General features: G+C 40.3%; 1 protein-coding gene across 1 annotated transcript in view; it reads right to left on the bottom strand.

Annotated features, from left to right (window-relative positions):
- Positions 1 to 25,397, bottom strand: part of COL24A1 (collagen type XXIV alpha 1 chain) — a 259,353-nt gene that overhangs the window by 117,031 nt on the left and 116,925 nt on the right. The window contains exons 21-25 of the mRNA XM_054980368.1: positions 25,175 to 25,228; positions 14,018 to 14,071; positions 13,388 to 13,432; positions 2,901 to 2,954; positions 1,691 to 1,735 (exon numbers count right to left, since the gene is read on the bottom strand). Of these exons, the coding sequence (XP_054836343.1) occupies positions 1,691 to 1,735; positions 2,901 to 2,954; positions 13,388 to 13,432; positions 14,018 to 14,071; positions 25,175 to 25,228 (252 nt within the window). The remainder of the gene's footprint in view (positions 1 to 1,690; positions 1,736 to 2,900; positions 2,955 to 13,387; positions 13,433 to 14,017; positions 14,072 to 25,174; positions 25,229 to 25,397) is intronic.

The following is a 25,397-nucleotide window of genomic DNA, read 5'->3' as shown; positions in this document are numbered from 1 at the left end:
AACACCACCACCTTATGCACACCCATGGATAAACTCATCTCCCCCTTGTAGGCATGTTTAGCAGGAGACAACAGGTCACAATAGGCATTGCATCATTACTGATAAGATTCCAAGGGTTTCCTAGAACAGTGTGAATATAATTGCTGTAAACTATGTAGCTTTGAGCCTTTTGAAGCACATGCTCCTTTTTTAGCTCTCCATTACTGCAGAGGACTATAGTACCCATAAAGATTCAATAGGATTTAAACCTAAGGATTTTAAGCAAATGTAGCTATTCTCAGATCTACATCACAATTTAGCCTTTCCAGCATTTGTCAACCATATTGCGCAACTTGGATTCCCCTCCCTCTGAAAATGTTTTGGTTTCATTTTTAAAAGCTTTGGTTCTTATTAAGATAAGACCTAGAGAGTAGATAGTATAACACAGGAATGTAATGTATAACATAGAAAAGGAGAACACTATATGTTGCTCTGGGATCCTTGTAGAAACGGCAGGATAAAAATGTGCTAGTTACATAGACGGATAATGTGCAACAGAGGGATACAGTAACAATAGTCAGCTGGAACAATCTGTTTTGCAAAAGAAAAATGGCAAGAATCTGCAAGCTTAAAAGATAAACAGACAGCCAATTCTGACAATGTTTTTCCCTCAGAAAAGAATGCTGAAAGAGGAACCCTGTTGTGCAGAATAGCTAACAGTGTTATAGAAGGAAGTGGGTTGTAGATCAAGAGATCAAAAGATCATTCTAAAATTCTCAGCTCCCTGGAACAGACTGCAGCTGTCTTTGATTTGCAGCAGAATCTCATGTTTTTATTACATAATCAAATTGTGACTTTTTCACACATGACTGAATCTTTCTTTGCTGGCTAAGTCCTCGAAAAGGCTACATTTGACGATGGAACAGAGGAGCTCTTCCTGAAATCTTGAGTCATTGATCTATATTTTCAGAACTCTGAAATATGCAATAAAGCTGTCTACTTCACTACTGCGCAAAAAAGCATGTAACAAAACAAAACAAATATCTAATCCAGATGCTCTTTGTAGCCTTAAATGCGCCTTTGGATAACACAGTATATGTTAAACTCAGTGGACAGACAAAGAATTATTTCAATGGAAACAGCTATATAGAAGATGCAGCTAGGTATAGTTGAAACATCTATTATACAGGTTGAACCATATTACTAAGAACAGAACAAAATGCTACAACTGCACTGAAAATGGCAACTCCCCCACCTTCCAGTAATGTTTACCCATACTTGCTTGTGTTGTGACATCATGATACTGCATTTCTCTGCTCATACTCTAACCATTTGTTGCTATAGGCAGGGAAGGGAAACATGGGAAATCATGCTTTAATACAACTCTGGGCAGGGGGAGGGAGGTGCTCTACACAGGGCTAGTAGCTCCACACTCAGCATAACATTTAGTCCCACCCCCTAACGGGTGAATCCAACCAACTTTTCTGCTAGTGAAAAGGGAATGAGGGGTTTTCTTGAACCACCCAAAAAGGCTACACTGGGGATCATCATGAGGTGTGCATGTACAAAAGTTATGTGGGATTGAGCCTGTAATATTCAGGAGAATTAAGCAAGGTTAGGTAAAAAAAACCTGATTAGATCCAATCTTAAACTGACAAAACATTAAAATTATACCATTATTTAAAATGTCATAGAAAAATATTATTCTTACTGTTCCACCAGTTTTCCCAGCATTTCCTTGCTCTCCAGTTTCCCCCTGATAATTCAGAAAGTAATACAGACATTTAGCATACAGTTTCATTTCATTCTGGAGGTTTCAATACAATAGATTACTTCCTCTATTCTAGCAGTTTATCAACACTTAGGAAAATTATTTCAAAAGGACAAAACCCTTCTGTAGGATTTATTTATTCAGCTTCTTTGAGATTTATAGTTTCCACATGTTTACTATACTATCAATTATCATTTATAATTAGCCAGAGATATTTCTGAAAACAAAATGTATACAACACTATTTGGGTTTTTGTCTGTTTTTATCCCAGGGGAAAAGTCATGTGTGTGTGTGTATGTGTGTGTGTGTATGACTCATAAAAAAAAACACAGGGAATAATCACTTACCTGCTACCACTGCCATACAGCTGTGATGTGGGAGGGAACTGACTGAAGAGTCCATAACCACCCCCTTCCCTCCGCCCCTAGGGTCCTAAGGGTGTGTACACAATGAAATGTGCCTACAATTTATGAAAACAGTAGACCTTTGTGTATCTCCCATTCAATTGTCGAGGTAAAATTACCAGAAATTGTAGCACTTAAGGTATTAGGATTCCAACAATACAGATGCCCTCATGTAAAGAAATGTCAATTCCTGCAAGCAACACACTATGAACTTCATTTTCCTTTAGTTTTTGCAATCTCACTTTTGGGTTTATCATCCTAAATTCATCACTTAATCTACACCTAGGTTGCAACTGAGACAAACAGGACATTCTTCTAAACTCATCAAGGCCAGACTACTGTAATGCACTTTATGAAATGCACAAGGTATCTGTTTTGCTGGGGACCCTCTGCCAATCACATGATTTTTCTCTGACACCTGTTCACACATGGTGCGGAGAAAACTTGTATGAAACAGCCCGATTTGCCAATTTTTAACCAGATCAGGAAGTTTGGTTCTTCTAGTGTAGTAAATGAGACAGGGAAGAAACAGAAATAAGTTAGAAAACAGCTGTGAAGAGATAATCTCTTCTTTGCAGATTTGGAAAAGATATGCCAAACCATCTTAACTTAGACTTTTCACTGTCCTTCAGCCTCCACCTTTTGGTGGCTGACATTATGCATATATTTTGAATAAGCACACAGAAGAACACTGGTTTTCTAGCCATTAAATAAAATTAGTAAAAATGGAAATATTTCAAACATACCTTCATGCCTTCTGGTCCTGGTTCACCTGCATACCCTTTCCGACCTGCCTTTCCCTGTATTCAAATAAACACAATGGCTATCAAACAGTGCTTAAAGCCAGAACTTCATGAGTTCACTAGTTAAGTACAGAGTTCTAATCATGAATAATATAAAATCTTTCTTTTAACCTGTATATTGTATACCAGATGTTTTGTTTTATAAGCTCGAATCTGGTTGTGGACAATAAAATTTACTACTACTACTATCAATATAAAATATCAGACCTATCGAGGGCCAAACTGCACACTGCGTGTAACTGCATGTAATTTTCTTCTGCCATTTAAGTTAAAGACCAGACCAAATTCTAGAATGGAGAAGAAGCTAAGCAAGTAGAAAGAAAGTCTTTATCTTTTCCCCTGCCTATCAGTGCTGGTCATTGACCATGAATAAAAATTCATTCCCAGCCTATCATTTTGCCCACTCAAAATTCTCTTCTCACCTGTTTCCCCCTTGAAAGTTCCTTACAAGATTTCATGGGAAATGATAGAGAGGAGATGATTTGAATAGATGAATGCCCCAACATTCCCACCCACGCCCTTTGGATACTCTACTCAAGATTGTAACCTCCTGCATATATTTTCATTTGAAAACATAAAAGCTGGAGGCAAAGTAATGAACCCACTGTACACAGTGGGTTGGATTCTGTGGAAGGAATTTCCTTTAGGGACTTTCTCACCTCCTCTCATCTTGCTGCACCCTACGGGGCACCCAAAATGCTATTCTTGAGGGACAGGCAGCATGATAGCCAGGGATACATCTGCAGTGGATGGAGGAATTCAGCAAAAGTCTTTCAGTGAAAATCTACCATTGGATCAAACCCAACTGCTGACTGAAGTGGAATTAAGCGATCAGATAATTTGCTCTGAAATGTTGAATTATCTACCCTTAGTATTGAGATTGCTCAACCCTTTCCAATGTCGTTTTTTCTTGGCTCAACTATATTAATCAGTAATTCAGCTACCAGATAGGGATGCTTGAAAACTCATTGGTTTGGCTCACATCTTGTTCACCAGTTGCAAGTAGGGAGACAGGTTTTTGATGATCTTTTTAACTGTCTGTCAGTCCGTTCTTAGTTGTTTCTCAGGTTGCTTCACTGTATTCCTTCTTAACCATACAATACAGTGTAATTGACTTTTTGCACAGGCACACGGTCACACAGCCTGATTGTGTTCTGCTCCCCAAATCTGTCCTTGCTGTATGACTACTCTGCTCAGCAAGCAATTAAACAATTAAATCACTCAAAAATCATAAAAATCCATCATAAATACATGCTGTATTTTATTAAAATCCTACTAGCTGGTATCTAAGTAGTTCCCAGGGATGGTAATAGCTGCTGAATGGTTTGAACTGGCAGCGTCTTTACACTTGTGCAGTTTTGCAAAAACCCAATGTTTGTGGCTGTTCAGCATGACCAGAACAGACTAGGAAATCAGCTCAATTTGATCAACACCGTTGAACAAGAAGAGGCTGGATGAATATTTGTCAGAGATGCTTTAGGCTGATTCTGCACTGGGCAGGGGGTTGGACTAGATGGTCTGTATGGCCCCTTCCAACTCTATGATTCTATGAACAGATTTGTAGTAAAATTTGTAGCATCCCTACTACTGAGCTTTATCATTATGGCCTAGTTATCTATCAGCCATGGTAATAAAAACAGGACTTTCTTGCACAGAGACAGACTTCCTTTGATTATGCAATGCCAGAGATAGGGGAAGAACTCTATTTACTTCCTCGTAGCTTATGGGCTGCAGTGGGGCATATAATGGGCCACTATAAATGCTGGACTAGATGAGATGCAAAGACGGAGATGAGGGCTCCTCATCTGATATAGCAATGCTCTCTGAAGTGGGAAAAAGGCTCAGAAACAAGTGATTTCTGAAGCAGCAAGCACCCCTTTCCACACGGCTTTTAAGTGGCATGGAATGAGGTGATTTGCAACCCAGTGCGACTTGTTTCAGCTGGCCGCTGAAGCAAGTCACACCAGGACTCCCCGGCTGGTCAGCTGGAGAAAGACGCATGGAAAGGGGCATTTTCAAACTTTCTGCCCTGCCACTTTTTTATCCCATCAGAGGAAAAAGAGGCGGGGTGGGAAGTTTGAAAGCAAGCACTATTGTGGTTGTTTGCAATGTAAACAGCCAGAAAGTGCTGCGAGATGGCTGGTGCTGCTTTGCCCGAAGCTTCCTGAAGCAATGCAAATCACTTCGGGAAGCTTTGCTTTAGGATTCCTGAATCAGCTCAGCAATACTGGGGCCAATTCGGGAATCCCAAATTGGGCCTGATTCAGGTTAAAAACTCGGATCAGAAACCCAAAGTGCACATCCCTACCCTTAATCACAATCATACTTATTTAAATTCACTGATATAACTGTCTTGGCTGCTAGTACTGACTGGGAGGGGGGGGAGTCAAAGAAGTGCAGCTATTAGTTCACTGCATCCTCAAAATAAAACATATGCTAAATATTGCATGGGATTTCAATCAACAAGCACCAGTACTCTTCCAATCATTAACAGACCTCATCCTGGAATTTTAGGGGTGTGCAGCAAAAAAAAATCAGTTTAATTTGTTTCCAATATTCAAGAATACCATAAATATTTTGAAATTCCTGAGATCTGGGTCAGATTCTCTATTTGTCCTAGCTGTTGATTATATTGTATTTTAACTGTGCTGTGTAATTTGCCTTGGATCTCAGTGAGAAAAGTGAAGTATAAACAAACAAAGAAACAAACAAACAATTCGGATCCAAATATATTTGAGAATCCCAAATATTTTCCACCATTATTTTCTATGGGGAAAACTCTCCAGAGGGCTGTGAGGGGTGTTTTTCAAGCAAACTTCACCAAATTTGCAGGGAACCCAGTCCTCTAATTCACTAAAGATTGAACAAGTTTCAGTAAGATTGAACCCCCAGGTCCAATTCTACAGGACCCTGAATGCCACTCCCAGCCCCACTCAATTGTTTCCTATGGGGGAAACATTTCCAAACCTTTCCAAGCAAAGAAACCTTAAGCAAAGGAGCAACCCATGGCCAAAAGTTACTTCCCAACACAAGTTCTAATGCAAGCTGAACCAATAAAGCCCAATAGAATCAAACCGAAGCAAGGGAATCAACATCAAACCAGAGAGAAAGCAGAACAGAACCAATAGGTCTAATCATTCCTATGACATTCATTTCTCCCACACAGGTTGTATCATAGTGTATAGTACAGAACCAAGCAAGGGAATCCTACCAGAAACAGAAACAAGGAGACCAACATTACATCAGAGAATCCCACCAGAACCTAAGCGAAGGGAACCAACATGAAATAAGAAAACCCAATCAATGAAAAATCAGAGAATTTAACTAATGTCAAACCAGAGAATCCCTCCAGAATGGAATCAAGCAAAACCAACATCAACCAGAGAATCCCACCAGAACCAATGTCAAAACTGAGAATATCTGCAGAACCAAACTGAAACAAGGAATGACACAGTTGCAAGCCCAACAGAATCAACAGCCAACATCAAACTATTACCAGACAAGTCTGGGAAGCCTGCAAAGGAGGGAAACCTCACTTACTCACTCCTCCTTCCCTCACTCCCTTCTCCCTGAGGAAAAGCCCAGGAAAGCCTTGAAAAGTAGGGGGAGGGGGAGACAAAAGAGTTTGCAAGTGCAGCCAGCCAGCCAGCCAGCTGTTATAAGGCTGTGGCTGTGTTTGCCAGATAAACCCAAATGTATTTAGTTTTATCTGGCATTAATGTATTTGGTATCCTAATTTTATCTGGGATTCTCTAAGCTTATTCAATATACCCAAATACTGAATCATCAAATATTTGTTATACTATTCAGTATACCAATACCGAAGCACACACCTCTAGCTGCATATGCATGGCTATTCATCTTTCTTGATCAGGTACTATTTCTTAGAGGAAAGACTATATATATTTTTCAGTAAGAAGACTATGTATGAGAATGAAAAGGATTCTCAAAACTATATGGTGCTGCCTTTTTTGGTTCCTCCAGATTTACCTTTCCTCAGAATCTTTAGTGTTTGCCCCCTACTGAAAGTTTGTACATATAACAACTTTTACTCTGTTGGTCTTGTGCCTGGCTTTGCAGGGTCTTCCTCTGACGAAATTTCAATTGTAATATCATCAGGGAAGGGATTTTATTTATTTATTTGCTTACTTCTTCATTCTGTAAACTGCCACGTACACTAATGGTACTGTAAGTAAGTTCTCAAAATATATTTATATTTTGTTTTTTCTAAAAATGGCTTTATTTTTTCTTCTATGTCAGCTGGAAGGAATTCAGAACTTTTTCATTTCCTTATATTTTAATGTACTGAAGTTTTAACATAATAAAATGGTAAGCCAAACATTTTTTCATTATCAAAAATGGTATCCATGCTTCAGCTCGAGCTGTGATAGTGACACAATAAAAACACTGCTTAGCCAAACTTTGCCACTGTTGATTAAGTCAACATCTAGAGAGTATTGTATATATATGAGCAAAAGAAGCTTAAAGTAACAGAGAATATGCTTTATTACACACAATATAAACTGAACAGGGAAACCATACTCAGCATACAATGAAGAATTCTGGAATATAATGAACATTCCTAACTCTGTTCATGGAAATTCAGGTCTGAATATGAAACTGTGGATGAAATGTTTTTTTTAGAAAAAATAAGTTAATAAAAGGAACAAAAGGTGGGCTGCATTAAGAAAGGTATACAAAGCTCTTCATGGCCTTGGCTCGGCCATAGTTCCTATGGGAACGCCTCCTTCCCTGTCCCTTCCACAGCAGCTTTGCTTATCTGAATAGGGTCTCTTGCAGGTGCCAACCTGCACATGGGTGAAATCAACAGCAGCCCATACACGGGCTTTCTTTGTGGTGGCTCCCACCCTGTGGAGTGGCCTTCCTGAGGAGGTCAGGAGAGCCCCCACGCTCCTGGCTTTTCATAAACAATGCAAAACCGAATTATTCAAAAAGGCTTTTTTACTCAGATAGGAAGGCGGTATTGTAGGGAGGGGGGTCTCAGAAGTTTCGCTAATGAGTTAGGAACCATAGACTTCACCACTACATATTATGTATTATCTGCCTTACATATTATCTGTTGCTTTAAATATGTACTCCTATATACTACCTGTGCTTCATGTTGTCTAATGTTAGTCTTAGAATTGATTATGTTCTGTTTCAGCAATTCTTCAACTCTGTATTGGATCCTTGCTAATGCTATATCTTTATAAACTTGTATTTATCTACCCTATGACATTTATGGAAATGTCCTTGACACTGTATGGAAATGCCTGCCCTTGTCCTTGCCACTGATTGTACTAATCTCACTCTATGTAATCTGCCTTGAGTTTCAGTGAGAAAGGTAGACTATAAATGACATAAACAAGTGAACAAACAAATAAAAATAAAGCAAATGCATGTCAAATCAAGTACAACGAGGCACAATATTGCACTGCATTCAAGAACAGCTGTGTTAATGAAACATCAAAACAATCTGATCTATTCTGTGTAAACCAAGATTTATAACAGAAAGATTTCTCAGAAGGAAATCTGAAGCAGATTACTTTAGCCATGAATGATTCTGATAAGTACACATACAATAAAGACTTGGACTTCTTACAAAAAACCTTACCACTGAATGCAGGAAGTTCTTTGCAATGAGAGGCAAAGAATAATGTATTTGTATTTATTTTTTTACTTTATTTATAATTTATTTATAAAATGCTTTGGATTTTGAATGGGGATTTGAAGCTGGGTCTTACAGACCCCAGTCTAACCACTACACTACACGAAGTTATACGGCACAGATATGAAATCATTTAACCCCTTTTTGATGGGGTACTGTCTGTTCATTTAAAATTGTTTTTAGTTTATTTACAGTTCACCTTCCTCACGGAGACTGAATACAGATTATACAGTGTTAAGTAAATACAATCAACAGTATGGGACATCTAATAAACTCTTTAATCTGATTTGAACTGCAAAAAAAGGAAACCAGGCAGAAATCTGAGAACAGTGTTGAAACAAAGAATAAGCATTAACATGACATGCTAAATGATGAAGAAATTATATAGCAGGATCACACCGACAGCAACAGACAGTATGCATTATACACAGTAGCATAGTTCACAGTCTGTCGATTTACCAAAACATCCATCTGAATCATTTTGTTACAGAATTCTGCAATCACTCCATTGGCTATCAGTTATCAAACTCCATTCTATACTTCTTACTGTTTTAACGATTTTTAAAACTTTTTAAAAATAATTTTTAGTAATAAACAAACATGGAAAAGGTATAATATCTTAATATATATATTTTAAGGATGTCATGGAAAGACCAACTTTTAAGAGAAGTATAAAAGTAATGCATACCAATTTGTACACTTTATTAAGACATTGCATAATTATAAATAAATGGGTCATGAAAGGTTGCTTGCTCTAGATTATTAAAATGATCTAGAAAAGGAAGCCATTGCTCAAAAAGAGTGGATTGGTATGTAGGATTATCTATATAATGAAGATGATCTGAGCTTTTATCCATGATAAAAAAAACCCATAGTCTTGTGCCACACTGAGCTGGATGGTAAATTTGCATTTTTCCAAGAAGCTGCAATAAGAGCTTTTGCTGCACAAAGCATGGTAAAGATTAATATTTTCCTTATAAAGGGGATTGTGAGATGCTCTCAGAGATCCAAAAGAATTAAATCAGGCTGCATTGGAATGGTGTAGCCAGTAATAGTCTTGATATGTGAGATGGTAAGTTTACAGAACGATTGATCTTAGGCCAATTTGCATAATGGGAAAATCCAGAAGGGGAAAAACCCCAGGGCTACTCCAACCACTAGAGACTCCCTCCAGGCTGTGGGCAGTGATCTCTATGGACTTTATCACCGATTTACCCCCCCCTCCAAGGGGCACACATGTATATTGGTGGTGGTGGATCTGTTCTCCAAACAAGCACATTTCATTCCATGTACCACCATTCCTAAAGCCAAAAAACTAGCCAAGCTGTTCATGAAGCATGTAGTAAGGCTTCACTCATTCCCCCTCAAAGTGATCTCTGACCGGGGAGTACAATTTGTAGCCAACTTCTGGCAGGAGCTCCTCCAAATAGCTGGCATTGAGCAAGGATTAAGCTCCGCCCATCATCCTCAAACCGACGGACAAACTGAATGCACTAATCAGGTACTAGAGCAGTTCCTGCGCTGCTACATCAACTATCAGCAAGACAACTGGACGGACTTTCTCCATTTTGCTGAATATGCGTACAACAACGCAGTACACAGTTCTACAGGGGTTTCCTCCTTTAAAATAGTACAAGGATACGAGGGGCAAGCCCTACCCTTTGCCACAAGTCCAGAGACCTGTAAAGCAGGAGACCTAGGAGAGTGGTGGTCCTCCTTAACAACTCAATGGAGTATCATTCAAGAGACTTTGAAAAAAGCTAAAGAGGACTACAAAAAATATGCAGATCAGCATCACACTGAACAGTGGGGACCTGCAACCTGGAGACCGAGTGTATGTGTCTACAAAAAATTTCAAAACTGATCAGCACTGCAAAAAATTGCGACTAAAACACACGGGTCCTTTCCATATAAAAAAGGTAATCAACAAAGTGACAGTAGAACTCGAATTGCCAAAGAACCTACGCCAAATGCACCCAACCTTCCACTTTAGTCTGTTGAAAAAAGCTCCCCCTCCCGATGAGTGGCACCCCGCACGGGATGTACCACATCCAACACTAGTGGATGGCCAAGTCCACTATGAAGTGGAGGAAATCTTGAACTCTAAATGGAAAAATAAAAAAAAACTCTACTACTTAATCAGATGGAAAGGCTTTGATGAAAGTTTCAGGGAATGAGTTGAACATTCCCATGTCAATGTTCCGCGCCTGAAAAATAAATTCCACAAGAAGAATCCAAACAAGCCGGGGCCAGGGGGGTGAAGGGGGGCCTTTGGGGGGGCAGAAATATCAGGTCTGTTGCCCACAGTCCCTTCCATCTTCACTAGTTTTGTAATCCACCTATGTATTTGTGTGTAGATTCTTTTCACAGGCCATCCAGCTCCTGGGAAGACAGTACGCTTATCTCGGATGGCTCGCCACAGCGGCCTAGGGACGGTTCCTTCCTCTGTTTCCACAGACTATGCCCAGCTGGTTGGGCACTGAGGGTGGGGGGCTTACAGGGAACGGCTGGAACTGTGTAGCAAGCATTCTTTACGTCATTCTCAACAAGTGCTCTGTGTACAGCCAGACACTATGATTGCTTCTGTGTATTCTATGGGCATATATACGCTATAATTTGCTTTCTCAATAAAGAACCTTGACTCAAGAGAACTTGGATTTCTTGCTGCAAGGGGGGAAGTCAGATTCCACATATCCTGTTTTCCTTAGACTGACACATTGCCTTCTAGATGCTGAACATTTGTGAGAGTTGTTTTCTATTGTGCCCTTTTGTACTCTGAACCTTAATTACCTATATTGTTTTTCCTATTAGTTGTTTCCTGTTTTGTTAGGTTTGGATTGATTGGGTAGAGGGATTACTCTGTCTGTGTATTGTGTTTTCTGGTCACAGATTGTCTTAAGTATATTTGATTAACGGAATGTTAAGTAGATTTTGGTACCAGCCTGAGATTTTAGCTAGGGAAGTAGGTTTACTTAAAGGGGCAGGAGAACCTGGATGGTGAACTGCTGAGCTAGGGATTGATGTTTATATGTGTCGGGTACAGAGTGGTTAGTGTTGTGGGTTGGGCGTGCTGGGGTGGGGTGGGGTGAATTCCAACAAGGGCAGTCAGTATGGTTTTGGGGGTCCCAGCACACATGGGGCAAGGGAAGTATGGCAGTGGGGCCAGGTATTGTAAAAGAAGGAAACAGAGATATGGACATGCTCAGCTCCCTTCCAACCTTTGCTCCATCCCGAGGAATGCTGGTAGTGGGGCTAGAAATAGGTGCCCTCTCCTGACACTGCTGCTGTGCAATGCCAGGTCCATAATGAGACCACAATTCTCCAGCAATATTTTACAATGGAGAATGTGGCTCTAGATGTGCCTCTGCCATGGTCAGACACTTCATCCTGAGGGCTTGTCTGGGTACCTCGACTCCCCCCACCCCCGGTCTGGGTGATGAACTGCTTTATGCTTGTCCACAGAACCTAATGGATCTGATTGGATTCCAGAATGCTCTGCGGGATCCGATGCCTCCTGGTGGTTCGTTGGATGAGCTGGTAGAGGACTGGAATACCCATCTCTCTGAGCCATCGACAAAATCATTCTCTTTCATCCTCTCCACTCCCAAACCAAAGTAGCTCCCTGGTATACCGAGGAACTGCAACAATTGAAATAGGTACTGAGACGGCTGAGACGGCGAATCCATGACAAAGCAGCAAGAACATCTTATAGGATGCTTATGAAAGCCTATGAGGTGGCGGTGAAAGCAGCAAAGAGGAAATACTATGTGGATTCCATTGCGTCCACTAGCTCTTGCCTGGCACAACTGTCTAGAGTGATTCAGTCACTGCATTCCCTCTCACAAGGGGTGAAGAAAAATACTAATTCAGCAATAGGCTGTGAGGCATTTGGTTGCTACTTTGCAGATATGATCTTGTTGCTCTGCTGGGATCTGCCAGTGCTGGTGATACAGTATGTGAACTAGAGGTCCCTTGGCCATCTTCTGAGTTGATATTGGATCAATTCAGGCCGCTCTACCAGGAAGAGGTGGACAAGATCCTGAGTGTTGTGAAACCTACCACGTGCCCAAGTATCTCTGTTCTCCTAGATATACACCTTGAAAAGATGAGCATTTCAGACCATTGTCCACTTAGTAATCAAATTAGCCCTTTTGTGGAATAGGGTTCTACTGCATCACAGGGGTTACTCCCAGGAAAGTGGCCTTAGGATTGCAGCCTAAGACACTTTCTCCTGTTTCAATCACTCTTTACATGTGAGTCTCTCTGTGGTAATCTGACAGCTACTTGGTGGAAGAATTTTAGAGTAACTCACGTGTTACTCTAGAGTAACTCATGTGTTTTAGCCACACACACCCTGCCCAGTCCCTCTCTGCCATGCTCAGAATAATTTAGCCTCACAACAACATTGTGGTTTCAGGTGTGTAGGTGTAGTCAGCAGAAGAGCAAGATTTGAGTTCACTAGCATCTTAAAGATCAACAAGGTTTCCAGGATAAGCTTTCCAGAGTATAAGCTCACTTTGTCAGATAACAATATTGTGAAATATGCTAATATGCCAGACCACCCAAGTGATCATCAAACAGCAAAGCATATCCACATTCAATATTGTCCCCATTGCATCATAGTCATGGTGACTTTTTCAAAAGGTCACAGAACGCTGAAGAACAGATTTTGTTCATGTCTTACTTCCACATCTCACATGGAGTGCACTGATGTTTCAACTATTCACTGCAGCAACTTTACTTGAGAGTTTTCCATACTCACTCTTGGTCCAGCTCCTCCAATAGGTCCAACAGGTCCTTCTTCTCCCTGCAATAACATCATGCTAACAGTTATTCTTTCTTGGACACTAAAGCATCTCAAAACCTTACATTAAACATCTACATGGGGTTGTTTACCAAGAAAAACTGCAGAGAAATCAACTTGCAGTTAATTGCTAGCACTAAGAAATCCAGATACAGTACTATGCTCAACAGCTAAAATTCCCATATCAAATATTAGGCTAACTAGGATGCACCAGGTCACAGCTAGCCATGACAGTCAAAATATCTGGAAGATTTCCCTTCCAATCCAAATACATTCTTTTTACTTTTTGCACCTTCTAAATCCCTACCTATACTGGAAAATGTTATTCATTCGTCTTGTATGCACTAATGTCTAATTCTGCCTTGGAATGCAAAACTTAATTCTTGTGCGCAAGATGCCAGACGCAGCTCCTTTAAACATTGCACAGAAACTGCTGGCATAAATAACAAATATAATGGTTTTTCTACTCAACACCTGTCATAACTGAAAGCTGATCTCTTTGCAAATCAAAACAAAAGCAATCACACAAAATGGATTCCAATTTCAAGGGGAAAGTGCACTGCGGAGTGAACATTGTTGCTATCTTACCTCGACTCCTTTGGGACCTGGTGGTCCTGGAGGTCCTCTGTCACCTAGAATCCCCTGCGTAATAGCACATAAACCAAATATATTTTAGATCAATGAACAATCCTGCTAATCTAGAAAGCCGAGAATGAGTAAAAAGGGTAAGAGCTGAAAACATTGTTCTCTCTTATTCTCATAATTTCTTTATTATTTTCTCAGGAAGCCAGAACTTGTAAATTAGTGCTCAATGGAATTTCTGAGAAAACTTTCACTATGCTTACAATTATTTACATGCACTTTGCAGTTACATAATACAAGCTTACATAGTAAAACAGTTCACACTAGGGGAAAAGCTGAAAAATATTCCATGCAGAAGGCAATGATCTGTATTACTTGCCTGTTGCATTGAGCTTAATGAGTTAAGACTTACAGGTCTGGAAGAAGACTAGGGCATTGTGTTTCACTGCAAAGACAGTTCAGTTTCAATCTTCCATGCATCAATGATAAAGCATCCAGCAGCTAATCTTTGTCATCTCTTTTGTATTCAATCCATTTTTAGAATGCTATTTCAAGAACTAAAGTTCTGTACCCAATAAGCCTTTCCCCAGTGAAAATAAATTCACACTCATAATCATGAAAAGTGGAGGTACACATTTCTCTTACGCACACAAAAGTTCACATGTAAAATGTGAAAAACCAAAAATTCCCATCCACAGAGAAGCTCATCGACTGCATGAGTTACTGTTCTGAATATGCCTTCTAATTGGAAAGATGCAAGCTCAGAAATGTAACTTATGTGTAGATGAAATGGGCAACCTCCTTTGAAAGGACTGAATGACTCACTGGCGGCCCTTAATGAAACGTGGCAAATTAGCTGCCAATAGCAGAGGCTGGTTGGAAGGGGACAAAATCAGGGCAACTCAAGCAGAAATGCAGCATACAGGCTCCCCAGGGGTAGACCCACAGGGACTTTTACTTACTTAATGTACTTATTCATTTAATTGGTAGTTTTCTCATAGTACACTGGTGTGTGGTGGAACTGCATATTAGTTTGCTTACATATGAAAATATTGACTCAGATTATTGGGCCATCGAGCTCAATATTCTCTTCTGGCCTGCAGTAGTTCTCTGAGGTCCCACACAGAGATTGGTCTTTCCCAACACTTGCTATCCCTTCTGGAAGATACCAGACACTTACTATGTGACTTTCTGCATACAAAGCATATGTTTACCACTGAATAATAGTCCCTCCCCACTGATCCTAATTGCGCTTCTCCAGATTTCTAATTGGGTTTAGATTTTATAGATGAATGGATGGATGACTGAACCAACAGGTTCTTTATTAATTCATTGAGGGAATTTATATGCCTCCCCTCCAGAGATCTGCTCCAAATGACTTATAAGTCAAAGAAATATAGTTTGTTCACACTGTTCAGTTTACATTGTGGAAAGTTACTGCCTGATAAGTAATGGGAAAGACTAAATGAAACTCACAGAGAATTACTATTACAACCGTTTTATGGAATTACATGTAAGCATATTGGTTTTTTTTCCAGTGTGGTAACTGACTCATCACCTCAACCTACATTTCCAAGTAAGGAGAGGCATGAGTTAAACAAATCTGGGAGTATTTGCAAAACAGGTCACTGGTCCAAGTATTCAGCTCATGAAAGCCTATCCACACAGCTCTCTTGTACAAACGGTGTTGCATGGATCAGCCCTGTAACCAGGATTGTTCTCTCAGATACACGAAGATGATGTGACAGATATTCTATAGTCAGGGTATGCTGTCCAATAGCCAGTTCAACAGGATGGAGAATAAACCTTAATAGAAACAACAGATTCTATGGAGGAAAGCAATTGCTGCTAGATAACTACAAGTGGGGACCCACAGGGACTTGCAAAGGGGCACCTTTCTTCCCCCCCCTACTATTTCTGCCTTCCTTTCACTTGTAGCCCCCATGATCTTCCTTCATCCTTAAATCACAAAAATGGCACCAGAGGCATTTTTAAAACTCAAAAATAAGGAGTTTATTTACATTAACAGGGAAAGGTTGGGTGAAGTCAGGAGCTGAAGCTTTTTGAGGTAAAATTCAACATATATACACCTAGATCACTGAGGTACAGTTTAGAATATGCACAGGCTTCAGTTCTTATAGTCTACTGTTACTTAAGACTTCTGTTTTTAGGTCTTGTTCCCTTGTTTTTCTCTCAAGCAGTTGAATATACTTTCTTTTTAGTATTCTTTTTCTCTTCTGGGGTTAGGAAGGCTAGAACCCACTTTCTAGTATCCCAAGTCCCCTCTCTTCACATACTAGTGCAGTCTTTAACTGTATCTGAGGGTCTCCAGGCAGTTTACAATCACACTCAGCCAGCGATTTCTTCACTCTCAGAGCTATCTCCCTGTTTAATTGGGAAGGGGGAAATCTCCTCTCCTCAGAAGATCTACCCCTCTGTTTTGGCCCATTTGGGAGTCTGCACCTACTACTCAAACCTCCTGCCAACTTTCCCAGTTCTCCAGGTGGTGAAACTGCTTTCCCTGAGGATTCCTTACAGAATCTCTCTCTCTCTCTTCCAGTACTGGAAAAAACTCTCCTCTCTCAGCACAGGCTACCCAATCAGAGGGCTTTGGAGTAAACTGCCACTCAAAGCTCTCTGACTCTGAGAGGGTAACTCTTAACAGTCCTGCAAGTGTGTGTACACAGCCCTTCCAGGATTCTCTAAAACATGCAGATCCTCATATACCCCATAGCCTCTCCCCTTTTCCTGCTTTCTTCTCTTCTTTCCACCCACCAGCCCACCTACCTTTACCAGCTCCCATTTGCATTTCTCCCTCCTTCCCTATCTGGCAAAACTATGGTCCAGTTGTGTGGTGCTGGCCACAGGGCCAGGCCAAGCTGTATGATGAGAAACCCACAAAGACTTGCAGAGGGCACCTCATTTTCCTGTTTTCCCTTCCCCACACTACTTACTCTTTCCCTACTTCTGGTAACCCCCATATCCTCTTCTTCCCCTGCAACCTTCTCTCCTTCCCCCTCACCTACCAACCTACCTTTTATCTGTTCCTCATTTTCAACTATATTTATTATTTCATTTATACACTGCTTTTCTTCACAATGAGGATCAAAGCAGCTTACATCATTCTCATCTTCACCATTTTATCCGCACAACCCTTTGAGCTAAATTAGGCTGAGAATGTTTAACAGGTCCAACGTCAGCAATTAAGCTTCCATGACACAGTGGGGATTCTAACCTGGTTTTCCAGATCCTAGGCTGACACTTTAACCACTATACAACACTGTTTTTTGTGTGATGACTGCTGTTGAATAGAAAAAGCAGCTGGCTCTATCAGTGGTTGATATGGGTTCTAGCCCAAATAAGCCCTCATAGGCCAAAACAGGCGTGGAAAGAGCACTGCCCCCTTCCCCATGCCTTTTACTGACAGAAACCAAGGCCAAATCCAGACTCACTCACCATCCGCTTATCTTGCGCAGTCGTGGCAATCGGGTTCATTCCGCTGCCATGCTGTGCATCATCACATTCACCCTTCCAGTGCGTCTTCATGGCGCAATCATTTCTCCACACGCCACTGAGTAAAGCATTACAGTGGGCGGTTCCATCCTCCGCCGTCAGAATTGACGGCACACGTCACGTCCCTTCTTTTTTTTTTAAAAAAAGGTCAATTTTCTGGTATACCGATATTCCGACTTTTAAAAAATGGCAATGTACCCTCCCTCTCATCTTTGATTGGCTCATTTTTTGCTTGTCACAGACCACTTTCTAACAATTGGCTGGTTGGTATGGTGGGCAAATTTGAAATTAGATTGTCACATTAAAGGCATTGTCCGAAAATTCTGCTGCTCAGAGTGGTTTTCTGTTTTTAGTAGTTAACAACATGGATGCTCAGAGTGTGATATTTGTGATGATGGCTCAGATTGTGGTTGGCATGCTTCGCAGCACAGCCACGTGACACCACGAGATGATGCATTTGGTCTTTCGCACATGGTAGAATCTCCCACCTGCGTCCTAAGCTTTCAGGAATATATTTGTTTTCCGCACCTGCCATTTACTGGAGACGATCATTGTGGGAAATACAGGATTGCTCGGCTTGGCTCCTCGCACTCTTAAAAATAGTGGGACACAGTAGGGAAATGGTCCCCATGTGACATGTGCACGCTCCGGTGACCATTTCTTTTCCCGCGCAAACCGCTGCTCACTACAGTTGGTTTACCGGTATACCGACCTTTCTGCACTGTGCACAAAAAAAAAAAGGCGGGGAGAATACGGATTTCCGCCACTATCACGTGGTTTGGAAGGAAGGTGCAATTGTGGCGCGGTGATGGCGGGGAACACGCAGAATGGGAAAGCGTGTGAGTATCTGCATGAACAGCGCACCGCTTGCGAAAAAGGCGTGGAAACAAAAAGGAAGTGTGGATTCGGCCCAAGGCTTGAATGCTGGCAATGCTGTGTGATTGCCTTGCAATGGCCACTGAGGGCATTCGCTACTTAAAGCTATAGGTGCTGCTTCTGTGGTTTGGGATGAGTTAATACTGCCATTTTTTTTTTTAGATTTCAGATTTTTCTGCACATATGGGGGATTTTGTGTGTATACTTTTTATTTTATTAATAAGATTAAAAGCCCAGTAAAAAGGGCAGAAAAATAGAAGAAAAAAGTAAAGAAAAAAGAATACAAAGAGATAAATAGAAAAACAAAGATTGAAAACAATTAAAGAAAAATAGTACGTTTCATTTTCCATTTTTCTCATGAAAATAAACATGGCATCTTATTTCTATATATGACCACGGCAGCTAGGCTTTTATATACGCCAAAATGGAAAAGTACAGAATTGCCTTCAATCGAGGACTCGATTGTGAAAATGACAGAGTTAGTAGAGATGGCTAAACTTACAGCCTTGATCAGAGATAAAACATTGTCTACTTTTATAGTTAACTGGAAACCCCTTACTGACTTTCTGCATGAGACGAGGAAAAATGAACTGATGATTTGTGGTTTAGATTTCTAAGAAGATAAATGTGGGGAAAATAAATAGAAGGGAGGCAGTATTGAAAAGGTAAATTTTGGAGATAAAACTAAACTATAATGTTTGCACACATGGGGTGTTTTTCAGGTTTGTAGAATAATACGTTGCCTGTTCATTGCTCTAGGGTAGGGTAGGGTCATCTTTTGTGAGTCACGGCACACTTCTTCAGATGCTTGAAGAAGTGAGCTGTGACTCATGAAAGCTCATACTCTACCACAAATTTTGTTAGTATTATAGGTACTACTGGACTCTGACTCACTCAAGGGTCACCTACTGAGCTTTCATGGCACAGTGGTGATTTGAATCTGGGTCTCCTAGCCTCTAGTCTGAATCTCTAACCATTACACAACACTAGCTTTTGTGTGGTGGCTGCTGTTGAATAGTAGCAAACAGCAGGGACTGGGTCAATCACGCAAGTTGTGTGATATCAAGTTGTCCAGGGGTTGCTGATGGCCCTAGTCCCAACAGCCAAAACAATCCCAGAAAGAGTCCTGTCTCCTGTCTCTGCCTTTTATTGATAACAGCCAAGGCATGAAGGCTGGCAATGTGGTTTTGATTACCTAGCAATGGCCACTGAGGGCATCAGTTTCTTAAAGCTACAGGTGCTGCTTCTATTATTTTGCAGGATTTTAACCCGCATGTCTCTCTCTCTCTTTTTTGATTTTTCTGCAAACCTGGGGCATTCTCCAGGATTTTAGAAAGATCTGTCATGTTCATGGCTTCACTCTCCAGATTTATGCGTCCATGTTGAGAATTAGATATACTAATAGATCAGGTGAACAACGTAAGACTCATTCTACCAGTACTGACTGACTAAGCTTTGCCAGTGTAAAGATTTTGCCATGTGACCTACTTCAACCAGTCTTTTCACATCAGTCTTTTCAGTCTGCTCCCTGTCTGGCTCTTTGCCTAAGCAATCCATAATTGGCGCACATCATACATAATTATCTTGCTCCTAGCCTTCTTTTTAGCAGTTTGCTTGCTCCTGTCTCCTCTTCAATCTTTCTCATTTGAATGATTTCCTGGCTGAGTAAGCTTGCTCTCTGGTCATGGACAGTTTTCACCTGCTCATCCAGTTCAACCAACACCCCAGCCCCAGCAACAGATTATCAGATTTATTCTCTCTCTCTCTTGTTGTGGCATTGATCTTCTGTTCCTGTTCCAGATAAACTGGCAAACTTAAAATAAACCTGATAAGGCAAAAAGTTCAAACAAGGATCCTGATTGATCCCTGCATGAACTCTGGAACTATGAATCTCATCATTGATCATCATTGTGAATTACTGATGGGATTCACAAATCCTTGTGTTGTATGACATATTTTGTGCTTCCACTTTCCCTCATGTTTATAATAATAATATTTGATTTATATACCGCCCTTCAGGACAACTTATCTCTCGCTCACAGTGGTTTACAAAGTGTGTTATTATTATCCTCACGACAATCACCCTGTGAGGTGGGTGGGGCTGAGAGAGTTCCAAGAAGCTGTGACTGAGCCAAGGTCACCCAGCTGGCTCCAAGCAGAGGAGTGAGGAATCAAACCCAGTTCTCCAATTAGAGTCCTGCCACTCTTAACCACTACACCAAACTGGCTTACAAATTGGCTTGAAGAGAGCCAGAAATGGTGCTACTGGATCTAACTACGGGATCTAACTATGGGATCAAACATTGGCCATTTCCAGATGGCTTACCTGCACCCGGGACGTCGCGCCATGTTTCGGATCGTGCCAGGGAAAACACGAAATATCGTGTTTTCTCGCGCATGTTTTGCGCAACGTCGTGCAAAACTCGTGCGAGAAAACGCAATATTTCGCGTTTTCCCCAGCACGATCCGAAATGTGGCGCGATGTCCCGGGTGCAGGTAAGCCATCTGGAAATGGCCATTGTAAATAGGGGCCAAAAATACATTCAAAATCCTAAAATATAAATCTTAACTTCTTTAGCAATATATGCAATGTTATTGGATGGCTGCTAATTTTATTTCCACAGTATCTGTCAATGGACCAATGATGCACTTTTTTCTGCTAATTAACATGATGCAGCCCGACAGCTGCTTTCTTCACTCTGACATAGCTATAGACATTATTATTCCAGTTTGTTAAAAAAAAGCATTCCAGACCTTAGAAAAACTACCAAGTTAATTAACTGAAGTTTCCATCCATCCATGTTCTAAAAAAATAGCTAAGTAAAGCAAGTGAAGGACTTTTAAAGACTTATCAGACGTGCCAGGAAAAAATCCAGAGAGCTTTCAAATGGGAACAACCTGTGTTTCCCATGGCTATGTATCTTTCCCATTAACTTTTTTCTTAAAAGATTAGTAAAAGTCTTAATGATCATTTATATCATGGAAGCAGCCCAATGAAAACACCAGGAAGTACAGGAAAGAAGCTATTTCCTGTTTTATAACATGTAAGGCAGTGATTCTCAATAAGTAATGGCTATTGTGAGCCAAAATATGCAGTCATAGAGGAGTTTGCCTTTGTATGATTTACTGTTCTGGTCTCCCTCCTGTTCAGCTACTACTGGGGATAGTCCTTTTGGCTGCATCTCTGCAACACAGTATGATTGGACTATTGAAATCACCACCATTGCAGAGACAGCACTTTTACCCATATTACAGGAGCCTGTTTATTGTATCTCTCCATGAGTCACTGCTCTGAATTGGGTTTCTTCCAATCAGGAGTCACCTCTGGGTTAGTGATTCATGCTAAAATATGGAGCATGATTCTCCTCTGAGGGCACGTATTTCTTATACTTTCATAGTAAACCTTTTACACCTGAAAAACTTTGTTTCCAATTTTAATTTTTGAAAAAAAAGTTATTGGATTCAGATCTATGAGTAAATCAGTACAAGAAGAAGATAGAATGTCATTCTAGATCACTGTCTGCCATTAGGAATTTTTCCAGGACAAAATACAAATCTGTTGTGTAAAACCTGTATATTCTTCATCTCTGTCACATTAGAGACTTTTAGGAAACTGAACTGCCATAAATCTTTGTGCTAAATCCTGATACAATACAGTGCCGTGAAAGGTTACTCACAGGCCAAGGCATTCACAGAAAAATTATCAATGTTCTTGTTCTATATTAATGAACAGCCATATATTTTAGATCTACTTCAAAACTGAATTCTTTTTTGTGCAGACACTGGGTTAGATCTAGTCATCTTTTTCACTTAGTAGCTTTTGTCAATATAGGTCCCATAATCTCCCTGCATAACCTTTTTGGTAGTCAAAGAAGGACCTTTTCTTCCTTTTTCATTAATAGAAAAGCTGACTGGATCCAACCCACTGTTGCTAGTTAAAAGGAATAGTCAAGTGCTTTAAGAATTTTGCCTTTCTTCTTTTATATTTAGACAATAGCTATATGCTTGGTATTGTATTTTCTGTACTTAGCAATATTTTAATTTAAGTATATAAGCAAATAAACAAGAATGATACATTTTCTTTGTGAGAAACTTGGTCTTGTTTATTCAGTTTGTATGTTCATCTTATCTGGAAGACTCCTAATCATTTTTTTAAAAGTATGCTTCAGCTGTCTGAGATAACAGCCTGGCGCACATGACAGCCCACCCATTCACTGAATGTGCAGGGAGGAGGAAAAGGAGCAAATGTGCTGGCCTTGACTCCACATGATAACCTGTTTGTTTGATACAATGAATGTATGGGGGTGACTGTACGGAGGGTCATGTAAACTCTCTGTCCTAGTGATCAGCAACGCTGGTTTTGGAACATCATATATAACATGGGGAGAGAGTTCATGTAGCCCCTTCCTTCACATGGTTGCCCGTGAAAATGACTAGGCAACTGCATGGAGGCAAGAGGTCATGTGCTAGCTTCCATTCTCTCTCCCTGTGCATTCACATTCAGTGAATGCATGGGGTTGCCATGGGCACTGGGCTACGGATGTATGGATATTGCAACATTATAATGTTTATGGAGTCTACTTTTTCTGTTGCTCTTGTGACTGAACAGCCAAAAGGTACTAGCTTCAAGCATCACTTAAGGAAAATACACGTACCCCAGAGCAATCCCAAGAAAACCTTATAAAACAAATTAAATGACAATACTTATTAAATAAGGGTGCTGATCAGAGAACAGGGATCCAAGATAAAAATGCTTCATACCATGTTGTTTACATGCTAAACTATGTACAGACCATGGGACATAATTATACTACTGTATAATACAGCATATGTTAATTACAGCAAGGATTTGGATAATAAAAAATCAAACAGACAAACTACTATTTGCAAACAGAATGAAACATGTCTATCTTTCAGTCAGGAAGGTCAAGATCTTAAACACACACAGTCTGCCCTGCTCTCTTGGCAGTCATTGCACATTTAGCTTCTGAGGAAGCATGAAACAGAAGAATGAGGAAAAGAGAAGCTTAGCAGAACTGTCTTCCAAAAATAAAGGGGAGAGGAAACTCCCCAAAACCGCAGTCAGCACAAGACAGCTGGGAGTCCGAAAGCTGAACATTTCCAGTTTCGTGTAGGCCTGGTCTTTTAGTCTTATGAACTGTGTAAAAGCTTTTCCATTTTGGTAGTGCTCATCTGAGGCATAAGCCACCAATTTTCTCTGATTAGATACGGCTGTTCATGCTCTTCATCTTCAACAGCTAAAATATTATGGAGATCATGAAGTCTCTCCATATCAGTTATTCCTGTTGTATCAAACAACATCTAAATATTTCAGTTAGCCAGTCAGCATTTTGCTTTGGATTTCAGTGAATAATAATGTACTGGCAGAGTAGGATTTGGGGCAGAATATTGAAAATTTAATAGGGAAAAACGTGAACATACTCCCAGATCAAAAATACCTGGACTCCATCCCCCATACATGCATGCATCACTGAAATAACATTAGCGTATGTGCCGTTGAGCTGGAACAATGGTTGACATTAAATGTTTCCTACTAAAGCGTGGCTTTTCTATAGCTCTTATAATCATGAGAAGGCAAAAATTCATATAGGTTGTATTTAGATTTAACAGTCTTTATGGAAGAAAATAAGGGCCCATTCATAGCTACCTGGTAGCTATGGTTGTTTTGTGCGGTGACTTCTAAATGTGTTGCCAGGTATGTTTATCTGGATCATCTGCTTGATGGCAACATTATAATTCTCATGGAGTCTACTTTTTCTGTTGCTCTTGTGACTGAATAGCCAAAGGGTACTTAGCTGCAAGCATCACTTAAGGAAAATATACATGCCCCAGAGCAACCTCTCTACTATATGGTGAACTCATCATGAATCAGATTTTGACTCAGTTACAACCTCACATACTCAGTGAACTTTCTGGCTAGACTACCCAGTCGGGTACCCTTGACATTCTGTTGATATTCTTTCCTATGTTACCTTGCATGGAGATTTGCATTCCTGAACCCAACATACAGTCCCTTTAAGGTTCATGGGAATGTTAGTACAGTCCCGAAACAACAGTAGCCCAACCTGGGTGGAGAACCCTTACAGAGCATATGTACCATGTGTTTTGCGTTTGGGCAGACTGTTCTCACTAGAAAAGTCAAAACCATGGTGGCAAGGTGAAATTTAAAAGCGCAAAATCTGTCATTCAGGCTCACATGCCCTCTGCATCACCATCTTTTTGCCAGTATCCATGGCTGCCATCCATGCCTCCTCAGAAAGCCTAGTCAGAACCAAGGGGTAATGATATTCATTGTGAGGTGGCTATTTAAAGTATGCTTTCCATCTATACAGTGTCCAAGTCTGTAGACGCTCCCTTCAGACTCTGGTATCCCCTGATGTGGCAAATAGGCTTCCAAGCAAATGGTAGGGGCAGAGTCTGCCAGCCTCTTTAATGATCACTGCTTTTCATCATACTTCTACATCAGCTTTACATACTTCATCTTCTACTAAGCTTAGTGAAGCAATGCACAAAGATCAGCAACTTTATTCAGTAAGGATTTAGATCAACAATCTGTATATAATGAACTTAGAAGAAAATGAAAAGTGACTTCAAAGTATTTTCAAATCAAGACAACATGTTATCTTGTATTATTACTCATTTTATTATTCATTTTATATATTTATAAATTTTGGTCCATCTTTCAACTAACATGCTCCCATGGCAACTCATAAAGTCTAAAAACTTTATAGAAAATGTATAGTATGTACTTACCTTTGGACCTTCAGGGCCATTCAGGCCAGGAACACCAATATCTCCTGGAAAACCCTACGATTAAAAAAACATGCTTTTATTCTAATTGGTTAATTATGAGATCCAAGGATCCTATGCAGAAAAAAATGTCAATGTGTGTGATGTGTTAGAAATATGCTTTATTAATGTCAATATATCACAACATTCTAGATTTCAATATATTTTCTAGAACAATATAAAATTT

The sequence above is a fragment of the Eublepharis macularius genome, chromosome 5 (assembly GCF_028583425.1).
Source record: "Eublepharis macularius isolate TG4126 chromosome 5, MPM_Emac_v1.0, whole genome shotgun sequence".
Classification (NCBI taxonomy): domain Eukaryota; kingdom Metazoa; phylum Chordata; class Lepidosauria; order Squamata; family Eublepharidae; genus Eublepharis; species Eublepharis macularius.
This window is presented reverse-complemented; position numbering and strand designations above follow the sequence as displayed.